Consider the following 26,867-nt stretch of genomic DNA (forward strand, 5'->3'; position numbering starts at 1 on the left):
TAAATAGGAAAAAATATGCATATTGTTTTAAATTTCAATTCATAATTCTGAATATAACTAAATTATACAACAATTCTTCATATATTTCCTTGTGTGATATTATTTGCACTGTTCTCACAATCAATGCAACATCTTGTACCAATCAATTATTTACCATATATCCTCAACTAAATGTCTGATTCAACTGCATACAACACAGACCCAGATCTGTTATCAAATAATAATCAGCAGAACAAGCTTGTCCCTGATCTGCTGGCCCATTATGCAGCAGGTTATCAGGGTCTATGTTGTCTGCAGTTGTATCCAACTTATAACCATATATAGTACATGCACATGCCCTAATACTCCTATTGATTCATAAACATTCAAATTAGCTGAATCCAAATTAGTCATGTGTCATTACCATCTATACTCGCTTATATAAGTGGACTAAAACTGCAAACAACAAAGATACTAATCTGCCGTAGCATAATGCACCTGCAGATTAGGGTCTATGTTGTTAGTTCTTCTGATTACTCATATTTAACTACACATACCCAAATCTGCCTGTGCATTATGCGACAGCAGATCTGAGTCTGTGCAGTTTGACATTGGACTAGACTAGTCATTATGGCATCTGTCAGTGTTGTTTATTTAAATAACTAAAATCAATAAAAGGAACTATACAACATTTATGAGTCATTAGATGTTTAGATAAAATAGATTTTTATGATGTATCATCTGTGGAAGTTTGCCAGATAAGTCAAAAGGTTTTTCCGACAACGTTTAACTGAATTACCCTGTAAATTTACAAATGATGCTCTATTCTTATGTCAGCCTGTATACTGTCATCATAACTCGGCTTACCAGTTATGTGTTCTTGTACTTGCAGGCATAAAACGGGTTTAAACAGCAGACTCCATCTGTTTCCCAAAGCAAACATGTAATGTGTAAATGAGATTCACAACATGTTTGTCTCTCAAGAGTATTATTATTTTTAAATTATCACCACAATGCAATGTCTCTATTCTGAACTGTAGGAAATATGAGTTTTGACTTTGACAAATTTTTTGAAATGACTACAGCATGCCATGTTCTGACTCCTTATTACCACTCACATTTTTTTTAACATTTTGATTTAGATGGGTGACTGCAGGAAAAGACAACTTCAGTTAGATGGTGTCACTTTAATTTATTAGTCTGGGCATGCCATCATCATGCTCATGAATCAGTTCTTGTAAAGATGTCTGTTTGCACATAGTCATCATTTATCATTATATAAAATACACATTCTGTGGCATAAGGCATTGTAACAAAGTCTAACTGAAACACTCATCTCCAAAATGTGCATCACAGGTAAACAGCAGAACTAACAACCTGGAATATGACATGGACACAGATTTCTGAGTATATTTTTTTGATGCTGCACTATGTGGACTTCTCTTTCATAATTGAATGTGCAATTAAAATATGGTGCAAATATCCAGCATAGACCGATCCATGTACAATGTACAAAATTATACAAAGACAATAATTCCAAGATGCAAAATTATCTAATTCAAACAATTTGTATGGCATGATGACATTCCCTTGAGGTGTTCTATACTCAAGATATTATCTACATTTAAGGATCTTAAGGTGATTGCCAAGGGCCATAACTCTATCCACAAAAACAAAGTAAAGGAGAAGAAAGTGACAATACTTTTAATAATGTGAACAGAATGATCCCAAGTGGACTGACAAGGGATGTAACTCTGACAGAAGCGCTTGCCTTCATCGATGTGAAAAAGCTTGCCAATAGCTTTCTGTGGGTCAGTGGTTCTTCCCAAGATTTTTCCAGGTTATTCCACCTCCAGATTTACTAGCTGTCATGGATAGCCTATATTGTGCTGGAAAATGGTATTAAACCTACAACAACTGGGTTGGGGTGATAAATAAAAACCCTTAAAAGATGCTTGTAGATCAAACTGGAAACAGAAAACAATCTTAAAACTTCCAACAGAATATGCTGAATGGTTCTTTTGCAATGTTGGCTGCAAGTTGCAGTCCTAACCAAATAAAAAGTTTGCTTGACAAGTGGCAAAACTCTATCCCAAATGAAGTAGGCAGGTCTGTGCATACATGACAAACATGCTGATAGATACAATGTGTGAAGTTGGTATAAGGAATCTTCTAATGGGAAATTGGTAACTGGGCCAGCTCCACTGACTGTCACAAGATGGGTGAACCTTCAGATCATGTGAGTGGGGAAAAAGTCACCATAATCAACTGAAAACTTTCCACAGTTATGGGATATATTTAAATATCTTACAAATGTTTTTATTACTACAGAAGTACAAGATATTATACCTGTCTATTTTACCCTGTTCCAATCAATTGTAAACAATGTTATGTGTGATGCCAATCTAACAAAGTAAGACCTGAATGCAAAGTGCAGTTCATTCATGAAATCTGACATTCTGAGCATGAAATACCCGAAGTTCCAGGCTTTCAAAATCCCTCATTTTAAAACCACTCAGTATACTGCTGATCTTCTTATAATTTTTATTATCAATGTTACTTAATTCTGCACCAACATTCAATCCTATTTACTCTAACAGATGTCTACCAGTAGCTCCCCCCAACTCCATCTGTAATTCTATCTATAGTTTTCCATACCAACAGAGAACTGCTCATAAAAGCAATACCTTAAACCACTGCCTATAGTTTTAGAAATATTTCATAGAAAATATTATGAAACTTAATATACAGATTCAGAAAACTGCATACCATTATCACAACACACTTCATTATAAGGCATAATATTGCTAAACATACCTCAGTGTAAGGCATATCATTACTGCAACACACCTCATTGTAAGGTATATCATTATTGCAACACACTTCATTATAAGAAATACTCTTATTGCAATATACATGTACCTCTTTGCAAGGCATACCATTATTGCAAGATACATCAGTGACTCTGCCTTTCACATACCTCAGTGAAAGGCATACCAATAATGCAACATATCTTCATTGCTACACACCTCATTACAAGGCAAACCCTTTTTGCAACATACCTCATTGCAAGGCATGCCCTTATTGCAACATACCTCACTGTAAGGCTTCCTCATTTTAATGTTACTTTTGTAGCTTTTATTAAAGTGTAATAATATACGAACACTGTCCTATCATAATACATGCCAAACTCAAGATCAAATCAGGTGCCATGTGAGCATGTAACAACACTCATGAGATCCCTGCATGCACTTTTACAATTAACTGGGGGCCCCAAGTGGCCGAGTGGTCTAAAGTGCTCTCCGTTAAGGATCACTGCCATCTCACCTGTCTGCGTAGGTTTGAGTCTTGGATTCGGCCAATGTGGGTATGTGAGAAAGCTTGCCAGTAGCTTCTCGTGGGTCAGTGGTTCTTTCCAGGGATTTCCTGGGTTCTTCCTCCACCATTAATACTGGCCGCCATGTATAGCCTATCGTGTGCTAAAAAATGGCGTTAAACCCTACAACAACAACAACAACAATTAACTGCTTTGCTGAGGTTAGCAAACGACCAGGTCTCCATGTATTTTTTCTGCTTTATTTCAACATTCTCTGGAATTAGTTACTAAATGTTGGGTTTTAATGTAATCTGAAGTGTAACACTTATGGACATAAAGTATTACAATAAGCTAATGATGGTACAGTCAAGATAAAGTGTGATTTAGATTTTTAATGTAGCTTTAACAATTTTCCAGTCATATCGCTACGATGTCTGCAGTGTGGCAGTTTCAAGTGATGTCGAGCACTGGGGCATCATGCCGCAGACATGTAGCATGATGTCTCACCCAGTCACATTATTCTCACACCAGGCCGACCAGTCCTAACACCAACCTCTTAATGCTGAGTGCTTACTGAGGCAGCTGTTAGTACCATTTTTAGAAGTCTTTGGTATGACTTGAACCAACAACCTCCCACATCTGGGGCAGTCGCTCTAACCACTAGGACACTGGAGCGGTCTCAAGATAAAGAAGAAATAACAACCCTGACAAACATGAAATAGAAAGCTTCTTAATAAACTCGTGCTGATACAGTCAAGATAACGAGGGACAAATTCCAAGTTACATGAAATAAACTAATGCTGGTAGTTTAAATAAAGAGATATTAATCCTTAATAACATGAAAATAGAAAGGTCTGCTTAATAAGCTCATGCTGGTACAGACTAAAGATGAGACACCAACCCCTACTAAAAAGAGAAATGGAAGGGCCCGCTTTCAAAATTCTGGATTTGTACTTAATAGAAATAATTCAAATTTGGATCTAAAAATTTATTTGAGCAATAAGAATAAAGTAGTGTTTGGCTGAATGAGCTATCCACATTCGTCTTTCCCACAATGCGCAGCATAGAAGCCTGTCATAAAAACTTTACAGACATGGCACTCATCCAATATTGATACTTTCATATTCCATTTATAATGTCAGTAACACATTTTTCAATGCATAATCCTGATCAGACATTTATAGTTTAATGTCTTACTTGATCTATCTCATACAAATCAGGTTGTGATAACGATGTTACATTATTCAACATGTGCTTGTGAATTCTTCACAAAATTATAATCGGATATTACAAGCAATCATGTGATTGATATGTACCATTTATATGTACCAGTGATCAAGTCTGTCTACATAAAATGGTATTTCATCTAAAAATTGGATATAAGATCATAATGGCATAATCAGAGGTTAGGAAAAATTCCACCAAAATCTGAAAGTGATCACAAAGACATGATCACAAGTTAAAAACACAAACAATTCCATTAAAATATTAAAGAACTAGTCATGCTATGATCTGAGGTTAAAAACAGGAATGATTCCACCAAAATTTGACAGAAGTTATCATAATGACATAATCTAAGGTTGAAGACAGGAATGATTCCACCAAAATATGACAGAAGTTATCATAATGACATGATCTAAGGTTAAAAACAGGAATGATTCCACCAAAATTTGACAGAAATAATCATAATGTGAGGTTAAAAACAGGATCCACCAAAACCTGAATATTCTGCATCTCCTGATAGTGCATTTCATTTCAGTCAGAGTCTTGGAAATGCTTAATCACACGTATTTGGATGCAATTTTTTATATATCTGAGATGCAGAAAATCACTTAAGCAGGAGTCCTCTGTACACACGCAATTGCTGGATTAATTCAAGGACCTGCAAGTCCTGTTTCAACCACCTGCTGAGTGGGGATATGTTGATCATTTTAGTTGTGCTGATATTTACAATGAGAAAATTAAGTGGCTAAAAGACCCCCATATGTACATGTTATCACTGTAAGGGTACACCTGAAGAACATGATCCAACAGATTGGCAGCATGTTCAAAGACTCTGACTAGCTGCTGAGTGGTGGGAAAATGTGCTGATATTTACAATGACTGAATTCAGAGGCAGAAAGACCCAGTGATGTACATGTGTATAAAAGTACATCAAATAAACAGCTTTAGCTTTCATCATTGTGTTCGTTTCCAAGTGCAACCAAATAAGTAGTGCATGTGACCTCGATATCAAGACATGTTGAAAGTTAGACAAAATGCTGTTTGCAAATTTGGATTAGTATTTAGGGTTTAAACGGCAAACTGATGAAGACTGTAATGAGATTTAGCAGAGTGCTAAATTTACTATTGATGATAGTTCACAGGGAACACTATATTCAGATATAAGAAAGTGTGTGATGCCTAGCTTAGTGCTTGGAATAAGACCTTTCCTTAGTCTGACATAATTCAGTCTCACTCTAATGGACAAACAAGAGCTGTACGTCAGTGATGTAAAAAGTTAGAAAATGAAACTCAATGGCAACCACTGGTTCTAATCATCTGGAAATTTAGCCACTTAAGGTATACATGCTTCTGGTAGGGGACTCCAACTTTTACTGGTGGGACTCCTGTTTTTCCCCAAGATACAAGTCCTGGACTCCTAGTTTTGAAAACACAGCGAGAACTCTGTTCAGTCATAATATAATGCGTTTAACAAAACCTGAAATCATTTTCTGAATCTAACATTTTTATATGATCTAAACAATGCATCAATGTTAATACTAATGTTATGATAAATATCTACAAACATTGCCATGGCAGCTGACTGACCTTGTGCTGTTCAATAAGCATGTGTATGGTGTCAAGGTCACCGAGAATGGGTTGGTCTGGCGCCAGACTGGTTTCCACCTTGGCAAGCCATTCCAGTAGCGAGCTGAGGGCATCCGCAGCCCTGCCAGAGGTCAAGAGTGCCTCGTCCAGTTTGTTCTGACTGAAATACAAAAGAAAATACATGCTATTATAAATTGCAGGGTACATATTTGAATGGATATTATGTAAAATTTTGGAAAAATGCTACATGCCCTGATTCAACAGACTGCTTGAAGAAAATACACAAATACAGGTAAATATAATTACAAAATTACTGGCTACGATATATGTAATTAGAGTCCTGAAAGATCAAAGGGTACAATCTGTAACCAAACCCTTCCTGTAAAGACTGAATGACATTTGCTGGTTGATTCATGTACCAATTACATGTATTTGCTTCATTGGGTTTTTAAAAACTGAAATAACAAGATATGTGCCACAGTCCCAATTACTATTTAGCATAGATTTACTACATGGTAAATTAAAGGTTCTACAGGAAGAATTATTGGTATTTATTGCTATTAAAGGAAATAATCTGTGTGGATATCAAAGCAACACAAATGGTCAGTACAGATACATGTATTTCAAGTACTGTACAAAGTATAGCACTGCAAAGAAAACCAATATCAATAATACAGTGTAATGTATTGTTTGTGACAGAGGACTACAATTAAACCTCAGTTAAACATAAGTTGTCTTATACGTTTGGTTCAGGTCAACCAACACCATTCACAATCAAAACTTAAAATGCTAACCTATGTTTACTGTCCACCTCAACTAACTGGCCCAACAGTGAGAAATTTAAAAAAAAAAAAAAAATTGTGCCAACAAGGGAATGGCCTGACAAAAGAAATGCGTACTGAATATCCTTACCGTTTTGTAAAGAGCATCTTTGAAATGAGAAAATTCAATAAACAATTACTACCCATATGCTGGATTACAGACCATGTACTACTGGATATTACAGACCCTGCACTACTGGATAATATAGACCTGCACTACTGGATATTATTTTCCTGCACTACTGGATATTACAGACCCTGCACTACTGGATATAATAGACCTGCACTACTGGATATTATAGACCTACACTAATGGATATTATTTTCCTGCAGTACTAGATATTATAGACCATGCACTACTAGATATTATAGACCGTGCACTACTGGATATTACAGACCCTGCACTACTGGATATTATAGACCCTGCACTATTAGATATTATAGACCCTGCACTGCTGGATATTATAGACCCTGCACTACTAGATATTATAGACCTGCACTACTGGATATTATAGACCCTGCACTACTGGATATTATAGACCCTGCACTACTGGATATTATAGACCCTGCACTACTGGATATTATAGACCCTGCACTACTGGATATAATAGACCTGCACTAATGGATATTATTTTCCTGCAGTACTAGATATTATAGACCATGCACTACTAGATATTATAGACCCTGCACTACTGGATATTATAGACCCTGCACTACTGGATATTATAGACCCTGCACTACTGGATATTATAGACCCTGCACTACTGGATATTATTTTCCTGCAGTACTAGATATTACAGACCCTGCACTACTAGATATTATAGACCATGCACTACTAGATATTATAGACCCTGCAGTACTGGATATTATAGACCCTGCACTACTAGATATTATAGACCCTGCACTACTGGATATTACAGACCCTGCACTACTAGATATTACAGACCCTGCACTACTGGATATTACAGACCTACACTAATGGATATTATTTTCCTGCAGTACTAGATATTACAGACCCTGCACTACTAGATATTATAGACCCTGCATTACTGGATATTACAGACCCTGCACTACTAGATATTATAGACCCTGCACTACTGGATATTACAGACCTACACTAATGGATATTATTTTCCTGCACTACTGGATATTATAGACCCTGTACTACTAGATATTATAGACCCTGCACTACTGGATATTACAGACCCTGCACTACTAGATATTATAGACCCTGCACTACTGGATATTATAGACCTACACTAATGGATATTATTTTCCTGCACTACTGGATATTATAGACCCTGCACTACTGGATATTACAGACCCTGCACTACTAGATATTATAGACCCTGCACTACTGGATATTACAGACCTACACTAATGGATATTATTTTCCTGCACTACTGGATATTATAGACCCTGCACTACTGGATATTATAGACCCTGCACTACTAGATATTACAGACCCTGCACTACTAGATATTATAGACCCTGCAGTACTGGATATTATAGACCCTGCACTACTAGATATTATAGACCCTGCACTACTAGACCCTGCACTACTAGATATTATAGACCCTGCACTACTAGATATGATAGACCATGCACTACTAGATATTATAGACCCTGCACTACTGGATATTATAGACCCTGCACTACTAGATATTATAGACCCTGCACTACTGGATATTATAGACCCTGCACTACTAGATATTATAGACCCTGCACTACTAGATATTATAGACCCTGCACTACTAGATATTATAGACCATGCACTACTAGATATTATAGACCCTGCACTACTGGATATTATAGACCCTGCACTACTGGATATAATAGACCTGCACTACTGGATATAATAGACCTACACTAATGGATATTATTTTCCTGCAGTACTAGATATTATAGACCCTGCACTACTAGATATTATAGACCCTGCACTACTGGATATTATAGACCCTGCACTACTGGATATTATAGACCCTGCACTACTGGATATTATAGACCCTGCACTAATGGATATTATTTTCCTGCAGTACTAGATATTACAGACCCTGCACTACTAGATATTATAGACCCTGCACTACTGGATATTATAGACCCTGCACTACTGGATATAATAGACCTGCACTACTGGATATAATAGACCTACACTAATGGATATTATTTTCCTGCACTACTAGATATTACAGACCCTGCACTACTGGATATTACAGACCCTGCACTACTGGGTATTATAGACCTGCACTGATGAATGTTACAGACCCTGCACTACTGGATACCATAGACCCTGCACTACTGGTTATCACAGACCCCCTGCACTACTGGGTATCACAGACCCCTGCACTACTGGGTATCACAGACCCCTGCACTACTCGGTATCATAGACCCTGCACTACTGGATATCATAGACCCTGCAATAATGGATATCATAGACCCTGCACTACTGGATATCATAAACCCTGCACTACTGGATATCATAGACCCTGCACTACTCGGTATCACAGACACATACACTACTGGGTATCAAAGACCCCTACACTACTGGGTATCACAGACCCCTGCACTACTGGGTATCATAGACCCTGCAATACTGGGTATCACAGACCACTGCACTACTGGGTATCACAGACCCCTGCACTACTCGGTATCATAGACACTGCACTACTGGATATCTTTATTTTCTTGGGTCTTTTTCATGTACCACATGGAACTTTTGTGTACTAAAATGAAGAAATGGTTTGTCACAATTTTTTGTCCTATCATCTCCAAAGTCTTCACCCTGTGCACCCACTTAAGCATACGTTCTCATCAGAAACAAATTTATAATACATCTAAAACTTTTCATTAGTGGATGTCTCTGTTGGCAGTAACACTAGTCAGATATTCACATGTGTTAAAGTTTTCACAAGTTATTTCAGTACATAATAAAACTTATTGCAACAGTGTAATTAGCATCCAAGGTAAATATGCCAATACAGTGCACAAAGTTAAGTTGCAAAACTGTCAAAGGAAAAAAGATTATCTCATTTTTATAGCACTATTAGTGCATTGTGTATAATTATTTTCCTTTATCTGTCTAAAATGTGATCCCTAAATAGTGTCCCTCTCTTTGGTGTCCTTTGCACAACACCGTATTATAAGTATTAAAATTTACTATTAAATACTGAAATAGGATCCATTACCCCAACCATCTTATCAAAGGGACTGGCTCTGGTCACTTTATTACTATTACAAATAATGAAATAAGATGTCCAGTTTATCAAAAGGACTGGCGTATACAGGTAACTCTATTACTATTATATATAGTGAAATAAAACTATCAATATGCCAATCTTATCAAAGGGATTGGTCACCTTATACTAAGGAATACATATTGCCATTACCTAATGGAATTAAAAGGTTAAACCATGACTACCTTTTACTGAGGTGCATTATAACGAGTACTGTATTTATAAATAGACACATGTCAGTGCTGATTTTTATATTTAGCCTTGATACTGACAGGTGTTAACTTTCTAAATGAATCTAAGTGATAGATTCCTACAAGATAAATTCATGAAGCTATGGTGTTATGCTTGCCTCATTAATGCAGAATAAAGTGGACCAAATTATGTCAAATAACACGTAAATTATCATTTGACCTAAATCATTTACATTTCAAGTTAAAATCACAGGGCAAACTTTGTAGGGGACTGTTAGGAGAAATAGCTCACCTTGAGAAGAGTACACTGATGTTTTTGATCCACAATTGTGCTCCATTTTAAATTTCAGAGATATTTAATCACAGCCCAACCCTAGGCAAATATTTATTGCAAACCTTATTCCAAAGGATATGGCCAAAATGTATTACAAGGTATACAAATGTAACCTTCTAAAGATACATGTCCTATTTTAAATAAGTAAATGAACAGGTTACTGTTTACAATGAATTGCTGAAATACCACAGTTGAGGTTGCATGTTTCAATTACAAGTGAAACTGTCAAGAAATTGATATTCACAAAATCCAGGGATAAAATTAAATCAAATTCAAAGAAAATATATATAACAAAATGTGTTTTCAAATTTATCTCAAAACAACAAGACTGACTAAGGTCTGCCTTTTAAAATATGCAACAGCATAACCTAGACTGGGTCCCTGTGGCAGGAAACATCTATAAAAAAAATCCACAAATTTAGATTTTAAATATCTCTCTGCTGGCAACAATTAAATTTTCATGAAGCAGTCAGCAAGTGTAAAGGATTAAAATTCGCACTAATAACTTATACCTTATTGGGATTTTGTTTTACTGCCAAGAAAACTCTGAGGAATTTGTCTGGTGTATATTTATAATTCTCAATAATTAATCCTATATACATTAATTTCTTTCATAGGACTCCAGAATGACTGTGTAGATAGATGAGAATTAATGACTAGGTCGTCATGCGAGTGTGTCTGCTACACACGAGTACATATAACACAGATTAAGAGGCATCATTTTTGTGATGTGTGCTTAGTCATGATGGAATATGGGCTGGTGAATGCAGGCAAGGTGATGGGTGCCGTTTCCCCACAGACCAGGGTTCGATTCTTTGTAGAGTACAAATTAAAAAATATATATATATATATATATATATATATATATATATATATATATATATATATATATATATATATATATATATATATCCCACATACATTAAAAATAACCTGGCATTTAACGTGTTGGTATGAAGCAAATTGATATATCAATACTGGTATATCAAATTGTGATCAACCCATGGCTCAATAATACGAATATGTAAACATTCTTTCAACTGCAGAACTATAGATCATTGACGAATTTCCACTCATTAATCATTAATGACATATAAAAATAATGATAAAAACAGTCCCATTGTAAATGAATTTATCATGGTACACAATTTCATCACAATCCTTTCTTTTTTCTGTTCCCCTCTCCTCTATTATGTATAAGGGGCAACACATGCAGAAATAAGTAACCTACAATAAAAATATAAACTTAAAAAGAAAACAATCAACTTATCAATTTGCAAATGTGATTGTGAACAACAAGAAAAGGCATAGAACTATATTTTGTAGAGGACACACTCGCAGGGATGTGAGGAATTCGTCCACTAGGTCATTACACAGTTTGCCCAGAGCATATCTAACTCTGTTCAAAGGGTAAATATGTGTATTTGTATGTGATATAAGTAAAATATATGTATAGTATGTATGCTGTAGCAATGGTATACCATGCATATAAATTTTCCATTAAAAGGGAACTCGACAAGCATCGTTTCCTTGTAATGAACAATTTATACATCTCATAGTATATTATTTTGTACATTACATTTTATATATATATATATATATATATATATATACATACATACATACATACATACATATACATATATATATATATACACACACATACATACATTTATATACACATATATGGGTCTATGAGGTTTGGAGATGAGCTCAATTACAACCAAGTATGTATATATGTTACACTTGTACAAAAGTTTGAACAATTTTCATTTTCGAGACTAAAGAAACCTATCCTATGACAAGCCCACCCTATTTTTCACCTGTTGAGCTTGTCATAAAATTGTCACAAAATAAATTGGTACAGTAAAAGAGATATGCTTATTAATCCAATTTAGTTACATGCCTGTGTTATACTTCTGTTATACATTATCAAATGCCCAGCCAAAAAGTCTACATTATTTCAAAAATCAGGTGACATATACATGTATGCTCGTATTGTGTTGGATCCAATCCCATATGTCAAAGCATAACAAGCCATTAGATCTGGTTCTATACAGTTTGTTAAGCCTCATTAGTTGAACAAAAAACACAGACCCTGATGCACCATTACAAAATGCATCTGCAAATATGGATTAATGCAGCTTGTTAGGCCTAATGAGTGGAACAAACAACATAGACCACGATGTGCTATTACAAAATGCACCAGCAGATATGAGCCTGATGCTTGTTAGGTCTAATGCGTATAACACTGACCATGATCTGCCAGTGCATTATGCAAAAGCAACTCAGGGTCAATGATGTTTTCAGTGGACTAGGTTTATATGCAAATATGCATGGTAGATAAAGGGTTTAAATTATATGATACACGAAACTTCAAATAAGCTCCAATTTCAATAGGTGTAGGCAAGCTGTTGAGCTGTCCATGTATTAACAGGTCACTGATACACATCTATTTCTAGAAACATGACCACTGATGAATATGAACCTCTACAAAGCAAATAACAAAGTAGATACTTGTAATAACATAGATACTTGTAATAATAAAGATACTTGTATGGGTGAATAGCTTTAAACAGGACAGATTTCCAACACCAAATATAGAAATACCGCACATACCACCTGATTATTCCATACAATATAAAGGCTTTTATTGAAGCTTGAAGCCAAATATACTGGCATTCTGACATACTTTGACAATTGTGAAGCTGTCTGCATTTTTAAAACCATTTTGAATTCTTTTGTTGATGTGGGTATCACTTCCTGTCTTGCAAAAGGTGACGTTTAGGATAATATTTTAATCACTTTTGACACATGAACTTTAAATGTGTCCTATTTCTGATGTATCAGTCAAATTACCCTTGATTCACCTGTGGCATTATTTTCTACTGAATGTGTACTGTCCATAACAAATTGACTGTATTTACCAGCAATCAATACACAGCTAGACAATACTTTATCTGCTGATGACATGTAAAATTAATATGAACTGAGCAGAACTAACAGGTCAGTGATGTTATGCGTATGTGTACATAACTGAAGCAAGGTCGGATTGTTTTTAGATTATCTTTCACAATTATGATAAAGTGGAAATCAATTATTTGACTGGATTTTTTGTTGATTGCCCATCAAATTCTATTCAAGTTTTACTGGGTTTTTTGTTGACTGCCCATCAAATTCTATTCAATTAGGAAAAATCTATGGAAAATACGGCAGCATATGAAGCCAGTTGTCAAAGTGGACAAAAAGTCATTTGTGTTTTATTGGTGATTCATTACCTTCAATAAACAAAATGTTTGAAAATTTGGGTATATTTTAATGAATGTATAATTCTTTAAGAATTTACTGGACATTAACACTCAGTAATTTAATTTCATGCTTTGGAGTTGATGGAGACGGAATACTGCAATGGAACAATTTGGTTATACATGTATCTATTCTATTTGTGAAATTTTAAATCACAAGGTCAATAAGTCAACAATTTTGTTGATGAGACAGTTGTTGCCAAGTTTGCAAAGAGTAGAAATCAGAGTAAATAATTAATGGAGACATTCTGTTGACAGATGACTTCAGAGTATGCAAATTCACCAATCATGACCTTCATCCTTGAAGAAACTGGATCTGCCCTGTTCATGTTTACAAATATAGTTACTGTATATACTGTTTCATAAGGTGAGTTCAAATGCAAACTGCACAGACCCAGATCTGCCAACGCATAATGCGCTTGAAGATCTGGGTGTGTGATGTTTGCAAGGAGTAATTAGTAGAACAAAGATCATAGACCATAATCTGCAGGTGCGTTATGATATAGCAGATCAGGATCATTGATGTCTGTAGTTTGATAAGCAAGTAAATACAGCATATATGTTGAGTTGACAGATGAATACACAGTACAAAGTCACAGATGGTGATGTTCATAGGTGATAAAACTGGGTATGCCTTTTTCATGCATTAGTTTGAGGCATTATGGCCAGACTGTATTGGTTATGATACAGATGGCAGATATTCGATTAATATGTACATTACAAAGTTGGTATTTGAAATGATCTGAGAACTTGAGAAAAAAATATGTTGAGAAGTTACAAATATAACAAAGTACAAAATAATCCTTTTCCTGTTTAATATACTAAATATACATTGAGTTGTACATAATTAGAAAGAGAAAAACTTGTTTCTTACAAAATACTGTGCAAGTCTTTCTATTAATTCAACCTGGACCAGATATTTCAAACCTAAGTTTGCTCTATGACAGTCCCAGCCATACACATGATCACATGACTGTCAAGAATGATTTCCATTCAGACTCTGAGAATTTCATTTTGATTAAGACTATGTGGTTACGGGCCAAATGACTCTTCAGTTCTGAAATCTATTGAGAACTCTGCAAGCACATGCTGGATTTTAAATCTTTATAAATAGTTACACTTGATTTATCGGACACCAGATCCACTAACCAATATGAAATCTTGACACCATACTGTCATGATGATATTCTGTCACGTTTTAAAAACTCTATTAGACCTGTTGCTTTTGTCAACTAGATAAACAGTGATCAATTAGTTCACATAAATACTGCTCTCACTCCAACAATGTAGTTAGAGATTCATTCAGCTACAAGACCAAAAAATAAAATAAAAAGGGCAACAATTCTTACAAAAAGTTTGTGAGAACTATAGTTTATCCACATGCCCACGATCTGGTTATAACCATAACATTTACAAAATGTCATGGCAAACCATTAAATACTGTGGGACTGATTGCATTCATAAGACCATGTAAAAAGCACAAGGAGACCTATAACCAACCCCAACCCCTCCCACAGTACTATGAGCGTCGTGGGGTGGGTGGGTGTATAATAATGTAGAAAACAGTAAGTGACCTATTAGCAAACAATATTTATGGAAGTTAAAATTTGGTTCCATGTGGATGGACATCAAGCACTAATTAGGCCTATGGCAGTGGAAAAGTTAATTGGCTGAGGATTGACTTAAAAATAAAAATTGATTACCAACATAATGTAGTATTATTAAATTTCATGTAGCATATGGGTATCTGTCAATGCTGTATTTGGACAACAAAAATATTACATTGTACCATATTCACTTACAAGTTCAGCATAAGCAAAAAGTGCATTATAATAAGACCTGGATCTGGCAACCCATAATGCACAAGCAAATCTGGGTCTATGCAGTTTGTTAGGAGTAACCATTAGGACACAGACCCAGATCTGCTGGTGGAATATGCAATGGCATATCAGGGTCCATATCATTTGCAACTGAACTCACCTTCTAAGCGAGTACGTACAGTACTTATTTTATACATACATTGTCAGTACATACATGTAACTAACTGTTCCATAGAGTTACTCAATCATTATTCATGGATATATTACATGTACATGGCTATGTGTGTGCAAAATTAAAAATTCAGAAATATCTATATAGTATATTATAGTAGAACTAATTCTGAAAGACCTCTTCAAGGCAGGTTATCTCAATAATGAGGTCATCACTTTAAACCTGAATTTTAATAATCTAGTCATAATGGCATCTGTTGTCCCAAAAGATCTTGAAACATTTGTACTTCCATTTAAAACCTTGATGTACTGAACATGCTGCATACACTAAAACTAAGCAACTAACTGTAATCATTAAAGGGAACTAATTTCCATGTTTATTACATACAAGCCCTGAAGCACAATTCTCGAAAAACCTGTTATGAATTATTTCCTTTCTGACAGGTGACAAACGTAAGACACAACCGGAAAATCAGAAAAACCACTTTTACAAATAAAATTTAAATGGTACCAGTACATATCTCAACTGCAATAAAGATAACAGAACTCTCCCAGCCTCCCACTCATTCCACCTACTATTACATTCTTTTCATTAAACCCAAGGTGTAAAACATTTTTCATTGTATGGGAGAATGGATAGTTGATCAGAAAAAATTGCCTTGCTGTTTTTCTATAATTAAAAATGTATGAATGTAGAAAAAACCACAGATTCTGCCATTAAATGTTGAGTAAGACAATACACCATCTGTCCTCGCATATAAGTTAAACTGTAAAGAACAAAGATCCTGATCTGTAATTACATATTGCATCTGCAGATCAGGGTCTAAGGTATTTGTTCTACTGATTACTCTTAACAAACTGCACATACTCATCTTATAAGCAAGCGCAAATGGTAATACTAAAACTGTATTCAGTTTTAAAATTCATTCTGGAATAGTATAGTATTAAAAAAGTGGTCATACAGCACATACATAGCCACATTTACAATATTTACAATACTTCGAGATTTTTATATGTCATCTTTTAATTCATTCATTTATTAATTATTTATGGACACTAGTTCATGACCAATCTGCCATACTAGATCTGTCAGGACTTCTATTTCTGCTTAGGGTAAATGGGTCATTGACCGTATATAATCACCTGTAGGTTGGATCCAACTGTAAAATGCATAGACTGCAATCTGCAGCATGTAAAAGTAGATATGGGTCTATGCAGTTTGTCAAGATTAATCAGTGGAACAAACATAAACCCTAATCTGCCAGTGCATGTTTATTATTATGTGACAGAAGATCAGGGATTATATTGTTTACAGTTGGACCCAATTTATACATGAGTATATACAGTATGCTTTATCAAGTTTGACGAGATCTATCAACTGTAAAATGAACATGCTTCTTAAACAAATTTCATTATTCATTCGGTGCATTGTATCATGTGGGAAAAAAAATCCCTTTACAGAATGTGGTAGACCCCTTTTTTCGAACTATGGAAATAATGTGAGTAGGATCAGACATTTATTATGGCCATAGTGCTTCATTATTCCCACCCTTCCTGCTCCAATTCATCAAACAGCGGGAATACAGTCATTGCCCTGGCATCCATTGATCAGTTCTACATCTGCCCATCCATGACAATACTTACTGGCTGCTTTTTTGGGGGTAGGATTATAAAGAAATTCTGTAGGCTAGGTAAGATGATATGCAGAATTCTTGATTATTCTTGTCCATTTTTGACGCAGCATGAAGAAAAAAAAAAAAATGAAGTTTCACTTTTTTCTTCAGCAAGCTGTTGGGAAGACTCATTAAAAAGTCTTAAATAAAGGAGATCTACATGTCTGTGAATATGTGTCCATACAGTTTTTGCTATTTTGCTATACAGTAAAACCTGTCTTGAAAGACCACTGTTATGTGAGACCACCTGTCTTGAGAGACCGTATTCGCAATGCATATATTTATTGATTATATAGTATCATGACTTGTTATGAGATCACCTGTCTCTAGAGACAATTTTTTGGCAGAAGAGGTGGTCTTTCAAGACAGGTTCTACTTTATTTACTAACAATATTAGTGACTTGTCATCTATATGATGAATTTATTAAAAATTCCTTAAAAGCATCTGCCTTTATAATATAGAATTTTTTAAAAAATTATTTAAAAATTATTTACATATGCAAGTCGTAGGAATATCCAGTATGAAAAAATATAAAGGTCAAAAAATTACCTGCATTATCTTGACAATAACACTTGTCTGATGTAAAGATTCCTTTGCCCCTATCGGACTTATGTGAACCTGTGTATTGCAGTTTCCTGTATGCTTCTGTGTGCAAGAGTCATTCATAAATAAAATTAAAAAACAACTGTACATCTATATCTCAAAGTTTATGGCAAAAGGCAGAGATAATGGCATTAAAACCATAAATGCAATGCTGAATAAAAGTAGACCACAATGACACAGTTTAAATGCGCAATATACTCCCAGACTCATGTCAGAACTCTGAACCAAAATGATTTTTGTTTCATGTTAAATTAAATTTAGAAAATTTGTGAAATAGATTTGAATACATTATGTGACACATTTCAGGAAGAAGAAAAAAAACAGCAGTTGAATGATTTAGTGCAGTGTCCAAATGAAAGGATCTACAAGGACAAATGCCAAGTCTAAAACCTAGTAGAATGAGCAAACAATGACTTAAAATGTGTCTGTTATTTGGATGTTTAACATAGCTTTAACAATTTTTCAGTCATATCGCTACAATGTCTGTAGTGTGTCAGTTTACGGTGATACCTAGCACTGGGGCATCATGTCCCATCCAGTCACATTATCCTGACACCAGGCAGACCCCACCTAACACTAACCTCTTAATGCTGAGCAAGTGAGGCAGCTTCTATTATCGTTTATTATAAATCTTTGGAGTGACTCAGCCAGGGTTCAATCCCACGACCTCCTGCACCCGAGGTGGATTCTCTAACCGCTTAGGCCACTGGGGCAGTCATAAATTGGTTAATACTCACAATGACATCTAACATCAACTTCTAATTTGTTAATACACAGGATGATATCCATGATAAAATTACGTATGCATATTAGGATATTATGCATATTAGGATAATGAGTTACATACATGGCAAGAAGAATGAACTAGTGCAGGAACAGCAACCAGAATGACTGACAAAATTATTATAACATGAAAGAAGAGTTCCTCAAAGGGGACTACTGGCTGAAAAGAATAACCATGAATTCAGGACAAGACCATTTCTTTCTTTTAACTACCAAGTGTTTAAACTGTCTTTGATATTCTTCAGATTTTCATATTAAATGCAGTAGCAGACTAATTGGACGTCAATTCTACACCATTTTCATTTAGGGCTAACAAGTCACCATAAGAAGTCTGTCACGTTGTGTGAGAATTTTTTTTAAACAATTCCTGCTCATAGTCATAAATGCCTTTTGATAGAATTCATAATTCAAAGTACTTAGGGTAATGTCAATACATGTTATATAATATTACGACTTTAGACCGATTCTGAAACAAAGAAAATACCTGTCCGGGAATTAGCCATTGTGTTTACTTTAAATTCAAGGTGACTACCTTTGAAGAAACTTGCCACAGGGTGAGAAACTCTGGTTGTTTGCAATTAGCAGTGATGTCACCAGCCAGCTTAGGCTTGGAGACCGGAAACCCAACATTGTAACACCGTTTTCAAAGAGACCACCGGTATCCAATCAGAACCAAGGTAATCAAATTTTGGGTGGGTTTATCATGCAGCCAGATATTATTCTGTTTAATCCATTGTGAAAGAATCAGTGCACATCTGGAGGTTGGCAAGAGCAGATATAGGGAAATTTGAGAGACTAGACTGCACTCCTAGGGCCGAAGTTTTGCGTTTGTTAAAAAGGGTGGGAAGTTAGTTCTAGGAACTTCGGACGAGACTGGAACAAAAATTCAGAGTTAAAATACCTATGCCCAAATTTGTCTCACTTTCCTAACTAGGTTTCGTAAGATTTATACCTTATTATGCGCATTTAATTTAGTAGAATATTAATCTTCCATGTATAGCTGAATTATCAACACGTCGTAAAGTAGTGTATAGCGAATTAGTGGCATTCAAGATTAATTAATTGTTGGGATAAAATCAGAGGGGATGGTTTATCGCGGTGCAGAACTGAATTTAATAGTGAGTAGTTAGACCTTGTACTTGTTTGTATTTGAAAATATAGTTGTGGATTGTGCAGAGTTAGGCATTATTGGCCGTGTGCATGTATAATTAGGGATTTATATTTGTATGTGTCTTTTATAATTTGTAAGGTAGGAAATGCATAGGAATATTGTTGATGTTGATAGTTTACTAAAGAAAGAATTAGGGATATGCAGGTATGTATCAGAAGTCGTGATATTATTGTTGTTGTTATAGCCTTTATTATAGAACAAGCTGCATGTATGGAATATTTAGATGTGAGTGTATGAGTTGATCTAATGATCTAATTGCCATTATGTTGATGCAAGATCTAAGTGAGCATGAATTCTCCTGTGTTCGAACAAGGAGGCACAATTGTATGTCTCTTCTAATCCACAGGAAGCTTTCTGGGTGGGAAAGGATGCCACCCGACGATTAGATAGGAAAAGACATGTAGAGCATGTAGAAATTGGCTGTTGTGTGAGGAAGGAGGGCCGGAGATGGAAACGAGGGTACCAGAAGTACTGACAAGAAAAACAGAATGGAAACGAGAGTACATGAAGTTCCAAAAGAAAGACAGAGAGCATGGAAACGAGAGTACCAGAAGTACCAACAAGGATGCAGAGAAAATGGAAATAAGGGTACCAGAAGTACCAACAAGGATGCAGAGAAAATGGAAATGAGGGTACCGGAAGTACCAACAAGGAGGCAGAAAAAATGGAAATGAGGGTACCAGAAGTACTGACAAGGAGGCAGAGAAAATAGAAATGAGGGTAACGTACCAGAAGTACCAACAAGGAGGCAGAGAAAATGGAAATGAGGGTACTGGAAGCACCAACAAGGACGCAGAGAAAATGGAAACGAGGGTACCGGAAGTACTGACAAGGGGAGCCAGGAAAGGAATACAAGGTGAAAGTTACAGATGAGCAACAAAGAATGGACATGGGAAGGAAACCATCTCACTTTTAATTTCACGAAATGAAATAATTGGCAATTTGGATCGGTCATAAAGTGATTGGAAGCAACTGCACTGAAAAATTGTCCTGTAATTGTGGAATACTGTGATATTATAGCTTATTAAATTGTTATACCTTTCACCTTATTAATTTCATATTTTAACACCTAGACCATCAGCTTTGCTGAATGGGGGCTCCGAACTATTTAACCTTTAAATTGTCCGTCCTTCTCTGGGGTTAGTAATAATTCCATAGGGAGCATGTGACAAAGTCTTTTGGTGAAAAGGACTTTCCAAATTGGAGAAACAAAAGTAACAAGATTGGCAATATCTATGTAATGTTGGCCATATTCAATATCAGACAACATGACACCAAAAGAAGTCCTTTTGAGTCAGACAACAAGACACCAAAAGTCCCTCTGAGGAACTGAAAGCACAATATCGGCATAATAAGCCATCTAGGAGAAATGGTGACAACAAGATATTCAAGATTACCACTATGGCAGGCATATTGCATGAAAATATCAATGGCAATAACAAACTTTTGCTGATGGACAGACACAAAATGGACACCTGACAACAGCCCACTTGTGGTTTATGATTGATTGATTGATTCTGTTTATAAAAGCGCATCAGCACTGTAAGGCTATCTAGCGCCAAACAAAATGTTATATGTATAATCTTTTAAAAATTATGATAAGTCTCATATCGACCAGCGATATAAAAAACAAATAGTTGAAATTAAAATGGTAGGATGGTAACGGTGCAGGATAAAGCTTCCCGATCAATGGGAGATGTAAATGTTGTATGTTAATGAAAAATGATGAAAAGGTATTAAAAAGGGATCGTATATATATATTGCATAAAACTGCACAAGGTGATGTAGTTTATGACCAATAAAGCAAAAACCTGATCAGGGTAAGTAACATGCATGTCAATATGTCACTGACAGCTCCATCATGTACATGTTGTAAAGCCTTAATTTGCTTCAGGTATTATTTTACCTTAAGGGGCCTTCTATTTAGTACATATGCAAAAATCTACCAAACCTTGACCCCTCCCCCCTCCCTGTACACATGCATACTTTTTTGTTTAAAAAAACCCACCTGTGTATGTATGCTTGATGTGCACACACACACCCAATTCTATAGAACAGTCTGTATTTAATCCATGCAGAAATGATCAAGGATTAATAACACTGACATGTTGAATAAAACAGATAGTCCACCAACATTGAATGCCTGGCTACATCAAAGAAATAAGCTGTGTAACTTTAACAAGTTTGTATAGTGTCCGCTAAAATTTGCCACCACCACCCGTTTCCTATGCTTATGCACATCATCAGTAGAAACCCCTTATGCAAGCATATGCATTGGGTTACCCCCTCCCCCTCCATGCGTAGGTACTAAATGGATGGCCCCTAACTTGCCTGACAGGGATTTGAGAAGGGCCAGACTAGATGACCTTCATTAACCAGTTTCATTATAGTGAGGTACATATTTGCCATTTTTTTTACAAACTGCTGTTGTTAATGAATTGTACATCATTTGTTAATTTCGACTGGAAGCCAGTTATATTCATAATCTTTCGAGAATAAAAATGGTCAAAAACTCTACGTCTCGCTAATCTGTATGGAACAATATGGAAAATAAAGCCAAATGCAATATACAAAGTAATATACATGTATATATGTATATACATGTACTCTGGATGAAACGAAATGCATAGCACAATACACAGCCCAAGTTTCCTCTGACCCTTGTCACCCCATTTTTTTGGGGGGTGTAGGGTCAGAGTGGCAAGGGTCAAATGATACTCGGACTACACAATACACAACCCATGGTACAATAAATATCAACTGAAATAAAGAATCATGTGGGAAACAACTAATAATTATCCATGACCATATCCTATAGAATCAATTCTTCACCCTTAAGCTTCGCTGTGTACAGTGTATCAAAACAGCTGATTTATAGATATGTCAGTGATAGATTTTGCCTCTGAGAGATCCACCTCTTTTATTCCCCAAGTTTTGATTTTACGTCCCTAACATATTCCCCATAAACACAACATCCCGTTTCAAGATACCATAAATAGCAAAAACCACGCGCTTGTAAAATACAAATAACCACAAACTTGTTAAATACAAATGTTCTTGCTACCCACTAAATTTAAGCATATGTAAAGTGTTCATGACTTTATATCTGCACCCCAACCACATCTTTTTTAGTATTTGACAAAAATACAATGCATGTAAATATCTCGGTCATCGTAGCCCAGTGTGTGTAGACCATCTGGAGCCCATTTGTCATGGATTCCACGATTATATTCATAAATAAATGCTTGTCTCAAACTTTAAAATCGAAACTCAAAAACACTCTTCCTATACAATAACGCTAGTACATGACACTAATGTAAATAAACTTTAAAGGTCACAGAGTATCGACCCAATTTCTCTCAGTGTACAGTATATACATAACAGTACTGTATGGCTTTTATCTTTACCGACCTCGGAGAGAAAAGCGTCAGCCAAGGAATCTGCATTTGCGGACCCCATCGATCGCTTTCCTCGTGGTACCCCTCGTCCGACGCCAGTTTGTTCCACCTGACAGTCTAAAATCCAAGTTTTACAGACCAAATTTGCCGAATCACGTCGACGGAATTAAATCACAGAGTTGTGTAAAACACCTGAGTGAGCGGCCATTTGGAAAGCTGTACGTTGTCTAGTGATTATCTATAGCTTAGCGTAATAGCCGACAGATCCCAAATGAAACCTTGGAGTAGTGTGCACTGATGCAAAACGAGACAGGTAAAACCCAGGGCAAAGAGTATCAACTATCAATAGTGTACATTTTGCGAATTAGAAGTCTGCATTTTAACAGTTTTCTTATTCAAATGCTTCTACGGAATTGCCAACATTCCTTTTCATTACAAAAAGAAAATTACAATAATTAGTCAATAATCCGCTCAATCAGACGGAAGTAATTCATAGTCAAAGCGGATGAATGACATAGGAAAATGGCCTATAAAAGTTGCATACTCGTTCAAACCAACGAAGTGTTAGTATGTAGGCATTATACAAAAACCATCAAACACGTTATGTCCAGTACACTAGTAACGGATGAGCAATAGGTTGATTAGTTGGTCAGTTTTATTCTTGTTTAACGAGACTGGTCTGGGCACTCGTCAACCTGCGACCCTTGTATTACAAGTCAGACTGCCCTACTGTGATTCACGCCATAAGCAATGAATACGATTAACGCAGCAAATAAACAAACAACGGCGACGCTATAAATAAAAAATATGATGACGGTACAAGACACAAGGTATAACGTTTAAAATAAAAAAGTAAAAGAACTAGTAAAACCTATACAAAATTAAAAACATTTTGATGTCATGGAGGTAAGCGTTTACATGTATGCAAACTTGTGCATACATACGTATAGTCTGATCACCCAAAAGGCGCATTCGTTTTCTATTATACTAAAATTCGTTTAGAACTGATTAAAAGGACGTAACTTGACGAAGTTTGTCTCCGATATCAACCTGATGCGTACCAGAGTGGATTTTGCACATAATTCAAGTATCAATTTCAATGTATCGTTGCTCCGCGTTTCAAATGTGCATAGTTTGAAACATTACCATCCTTTTCTCACCCATGGCTGCCTGTGCAGAGATTGTCTCCTTGACATTAACATGCACAAATGCACCCACTGCAGACCACAATGTCGACGCCTCCTCCCCCAAATTTGTTTTAAAAAATGCAGCAAAATATGACTAATTGCAACAACAATAAAAAAAAAAAACGATATGAGATGTACATTGAGAACTTCCGGGCTAGTATATTCGCATCACTACTAAAATTACGAGGCGAAAGCCATTCTATTCAATTACAAATGTACAAATTAATTGTATTCCGACAACAAGTTCTTCGAATGCTGAACATTTAACACGAAGTCAAACAACACTGAATCAAAACATCGACATCTTTAGAAAGGGCTGCATTTCTTGTTCTGTACAATGACAATTTAAAGTGGCAATCTTCGTTCAAGCGAGTCCCGTGGCCCATTAGTTCCTAGCTGAACCGACGTCGCCGGTAAACTGACGTCAACGCGTCAAACTATTTAACAATATCTCTCATATACTGCCGGACCGACCTTAATGGCTAACTAGGTGGCCGTCTAGGGCGCTAGGCTTTACGGGGTTCCGAATTAGACGGAGTCATTTGGGTTGGGGGAGGGGGCAAAGTCATAGTTCACCTAGGACATCAAAAATAGTCTTTGTTTATTCGCACCCCATCCGTTACTAATCCGCGATTGATACGAACTCATTTTAAACTGCACGAAATCCTTGGGGGGGGGGGGGGGAAATATACCTTCATATTGTCAGCTGCTTGAATATAAACAGTTATCTCATTATCAAGGTGAAACAGCCGACCAATCTTTCCATAGGTATCAGTTTTTAGACAAATCCAGTATGCATTTTCAGGCGCTGTGTGTGGGACAGTGGGGAACAAAAAAAGACATTCGGAATTGTGTATTTATGTTTAAATTTTCTACATACTTCATCAGACACGAGTTTCTGGTTCTATGCGATGGCTTTCACCGTGTGATTTAATATCACTCGTATAATTAAAAAAAAAACCATGAAGTTCTACCCAAAAGTTTGATAAAAGACTGTTGCTTTTACTTTCTATATAAATCTGGGTCATCTTTTCTATTTCTTTGTAATATATTTTCCTTATTCTGCCGAGTAAGGTTTGTCGTTGCCCTTGACGATAATATCCGGGTTATTCTAGCTATCTACACAGCAGCCACATTCTATTTATAAAGTAATACGATTGAGGCGTCCCATACCGCTAAAACTGAAGCTATAGCCCCTAAAATAAAATATTACCAAACTCACCTTTTTGATACCACCGAACGAACTGAATTCCATTTATTTTTCAAGTCATCTAGCATCTGCTGAAGGATCTCCCGTTCCGGATCTGTTTTTGTACATCTATCTTTCAGGTTTCGCCCAAGCCGTGTTGCCGAGTAAAAAGCCGAGTGCTTTCCAGCTAACTGATGCTGGAACAACTACAATAAACGAATATAAAAATATATAAGAAAACTATTAAGTTAAACAAACAAATGGCCGTTTTTCTCTTAATACTAGTGTTCTTAGATACCAATAGAAATGTTATAAGAATTGAAATCCATGCGTTGTAAGGGGGTTTAAAACACCTCTGTAGTTTATATTAATTAATGAAAGCATCAAGGCGACCCAAAATCATGCTACAAGTAGAAGAGGAATTAGTTACGTTATTGATAATTTATAAATACTTCCTACAACAGTCTTGACGCCCGTAACTGGCAAGTAAAACCATTTGGTTTAATCGGGTCTTATCATCATCTTCCCTTAAAATAGTCTAATTTCGTCATCAAGGAATCCTCAAAATGAATCTGATAAAAGCTTAGGAATGCATTTCAACATCTTACTGGTTATAAATATTTGGTTTTAAGACACAATAGAAAGGTCTAAAAGAATAACTACAGAGATAATCACTTAGTCGAACGAGTCAGATAGCGCTGTTGAATGCCAGTGATGACCCTAGTGTGAAATTATCAACAGTGAAGCAATTTAAAAATTGTAAAGGCTTTGATGTCAAATTTACAAATACCCAAACAGAAAATAGATCATACGAAACGATATAAATGTACAACAGAAAATAGATCGTATGAAACAATAAAAATGTGCCATTTGTGCAAGTT

General features: G+C 35.8%; 1 protein-coding gene across 5 annotated transcripts in view; it reads right to left on the reverse strand.

Moving 5' to 3' along the window:
- Window positions 1-26,867, reverse strand: part of LOC149790609 (microtubule-actin cross-linking factor 1, isoforms 6/7-like) — a 376,630-nt gene that overhangs the window by 39,767 nt on the left and 309,996 nt on the right. For all 5 annotated transcript variants that reach the window (XM_089972718.1, XM_089972715.1, XM_089972716.1 and 2 more), the window contains exons 37-38: window positions 26,020-26,192; window positions 6,107-6,266 (exon numbers count right to left, since the gene is read on the reverse strand). In XM_089972718.1, coding sequence (XP_089828844.1) covers window positions 6,107-6,266; window positions 26,020-26,192 — 333 coding nt within the window. The remainder of the gene's footprint in view (window positions 1-6,106; window positions 6,267-26,019; window positions 26,193-26,867) is intronic.

Source organism: Sinohyriopsis cumingii, chromosome 10 (assembly GCF_028554795.1).
Source record: "Sinohyriopsis cumingii isolate HCF-2022 chromosome 10, ASM2855479v2, whole genome shotgun sequence".
Taxonomy (NCBI): Eukaryota; Metazoa; Mollusca; class Bivalvia; order Unionida; family Unionidae; genus Sinohyriopsis; species Sinohyriopsis cumingii.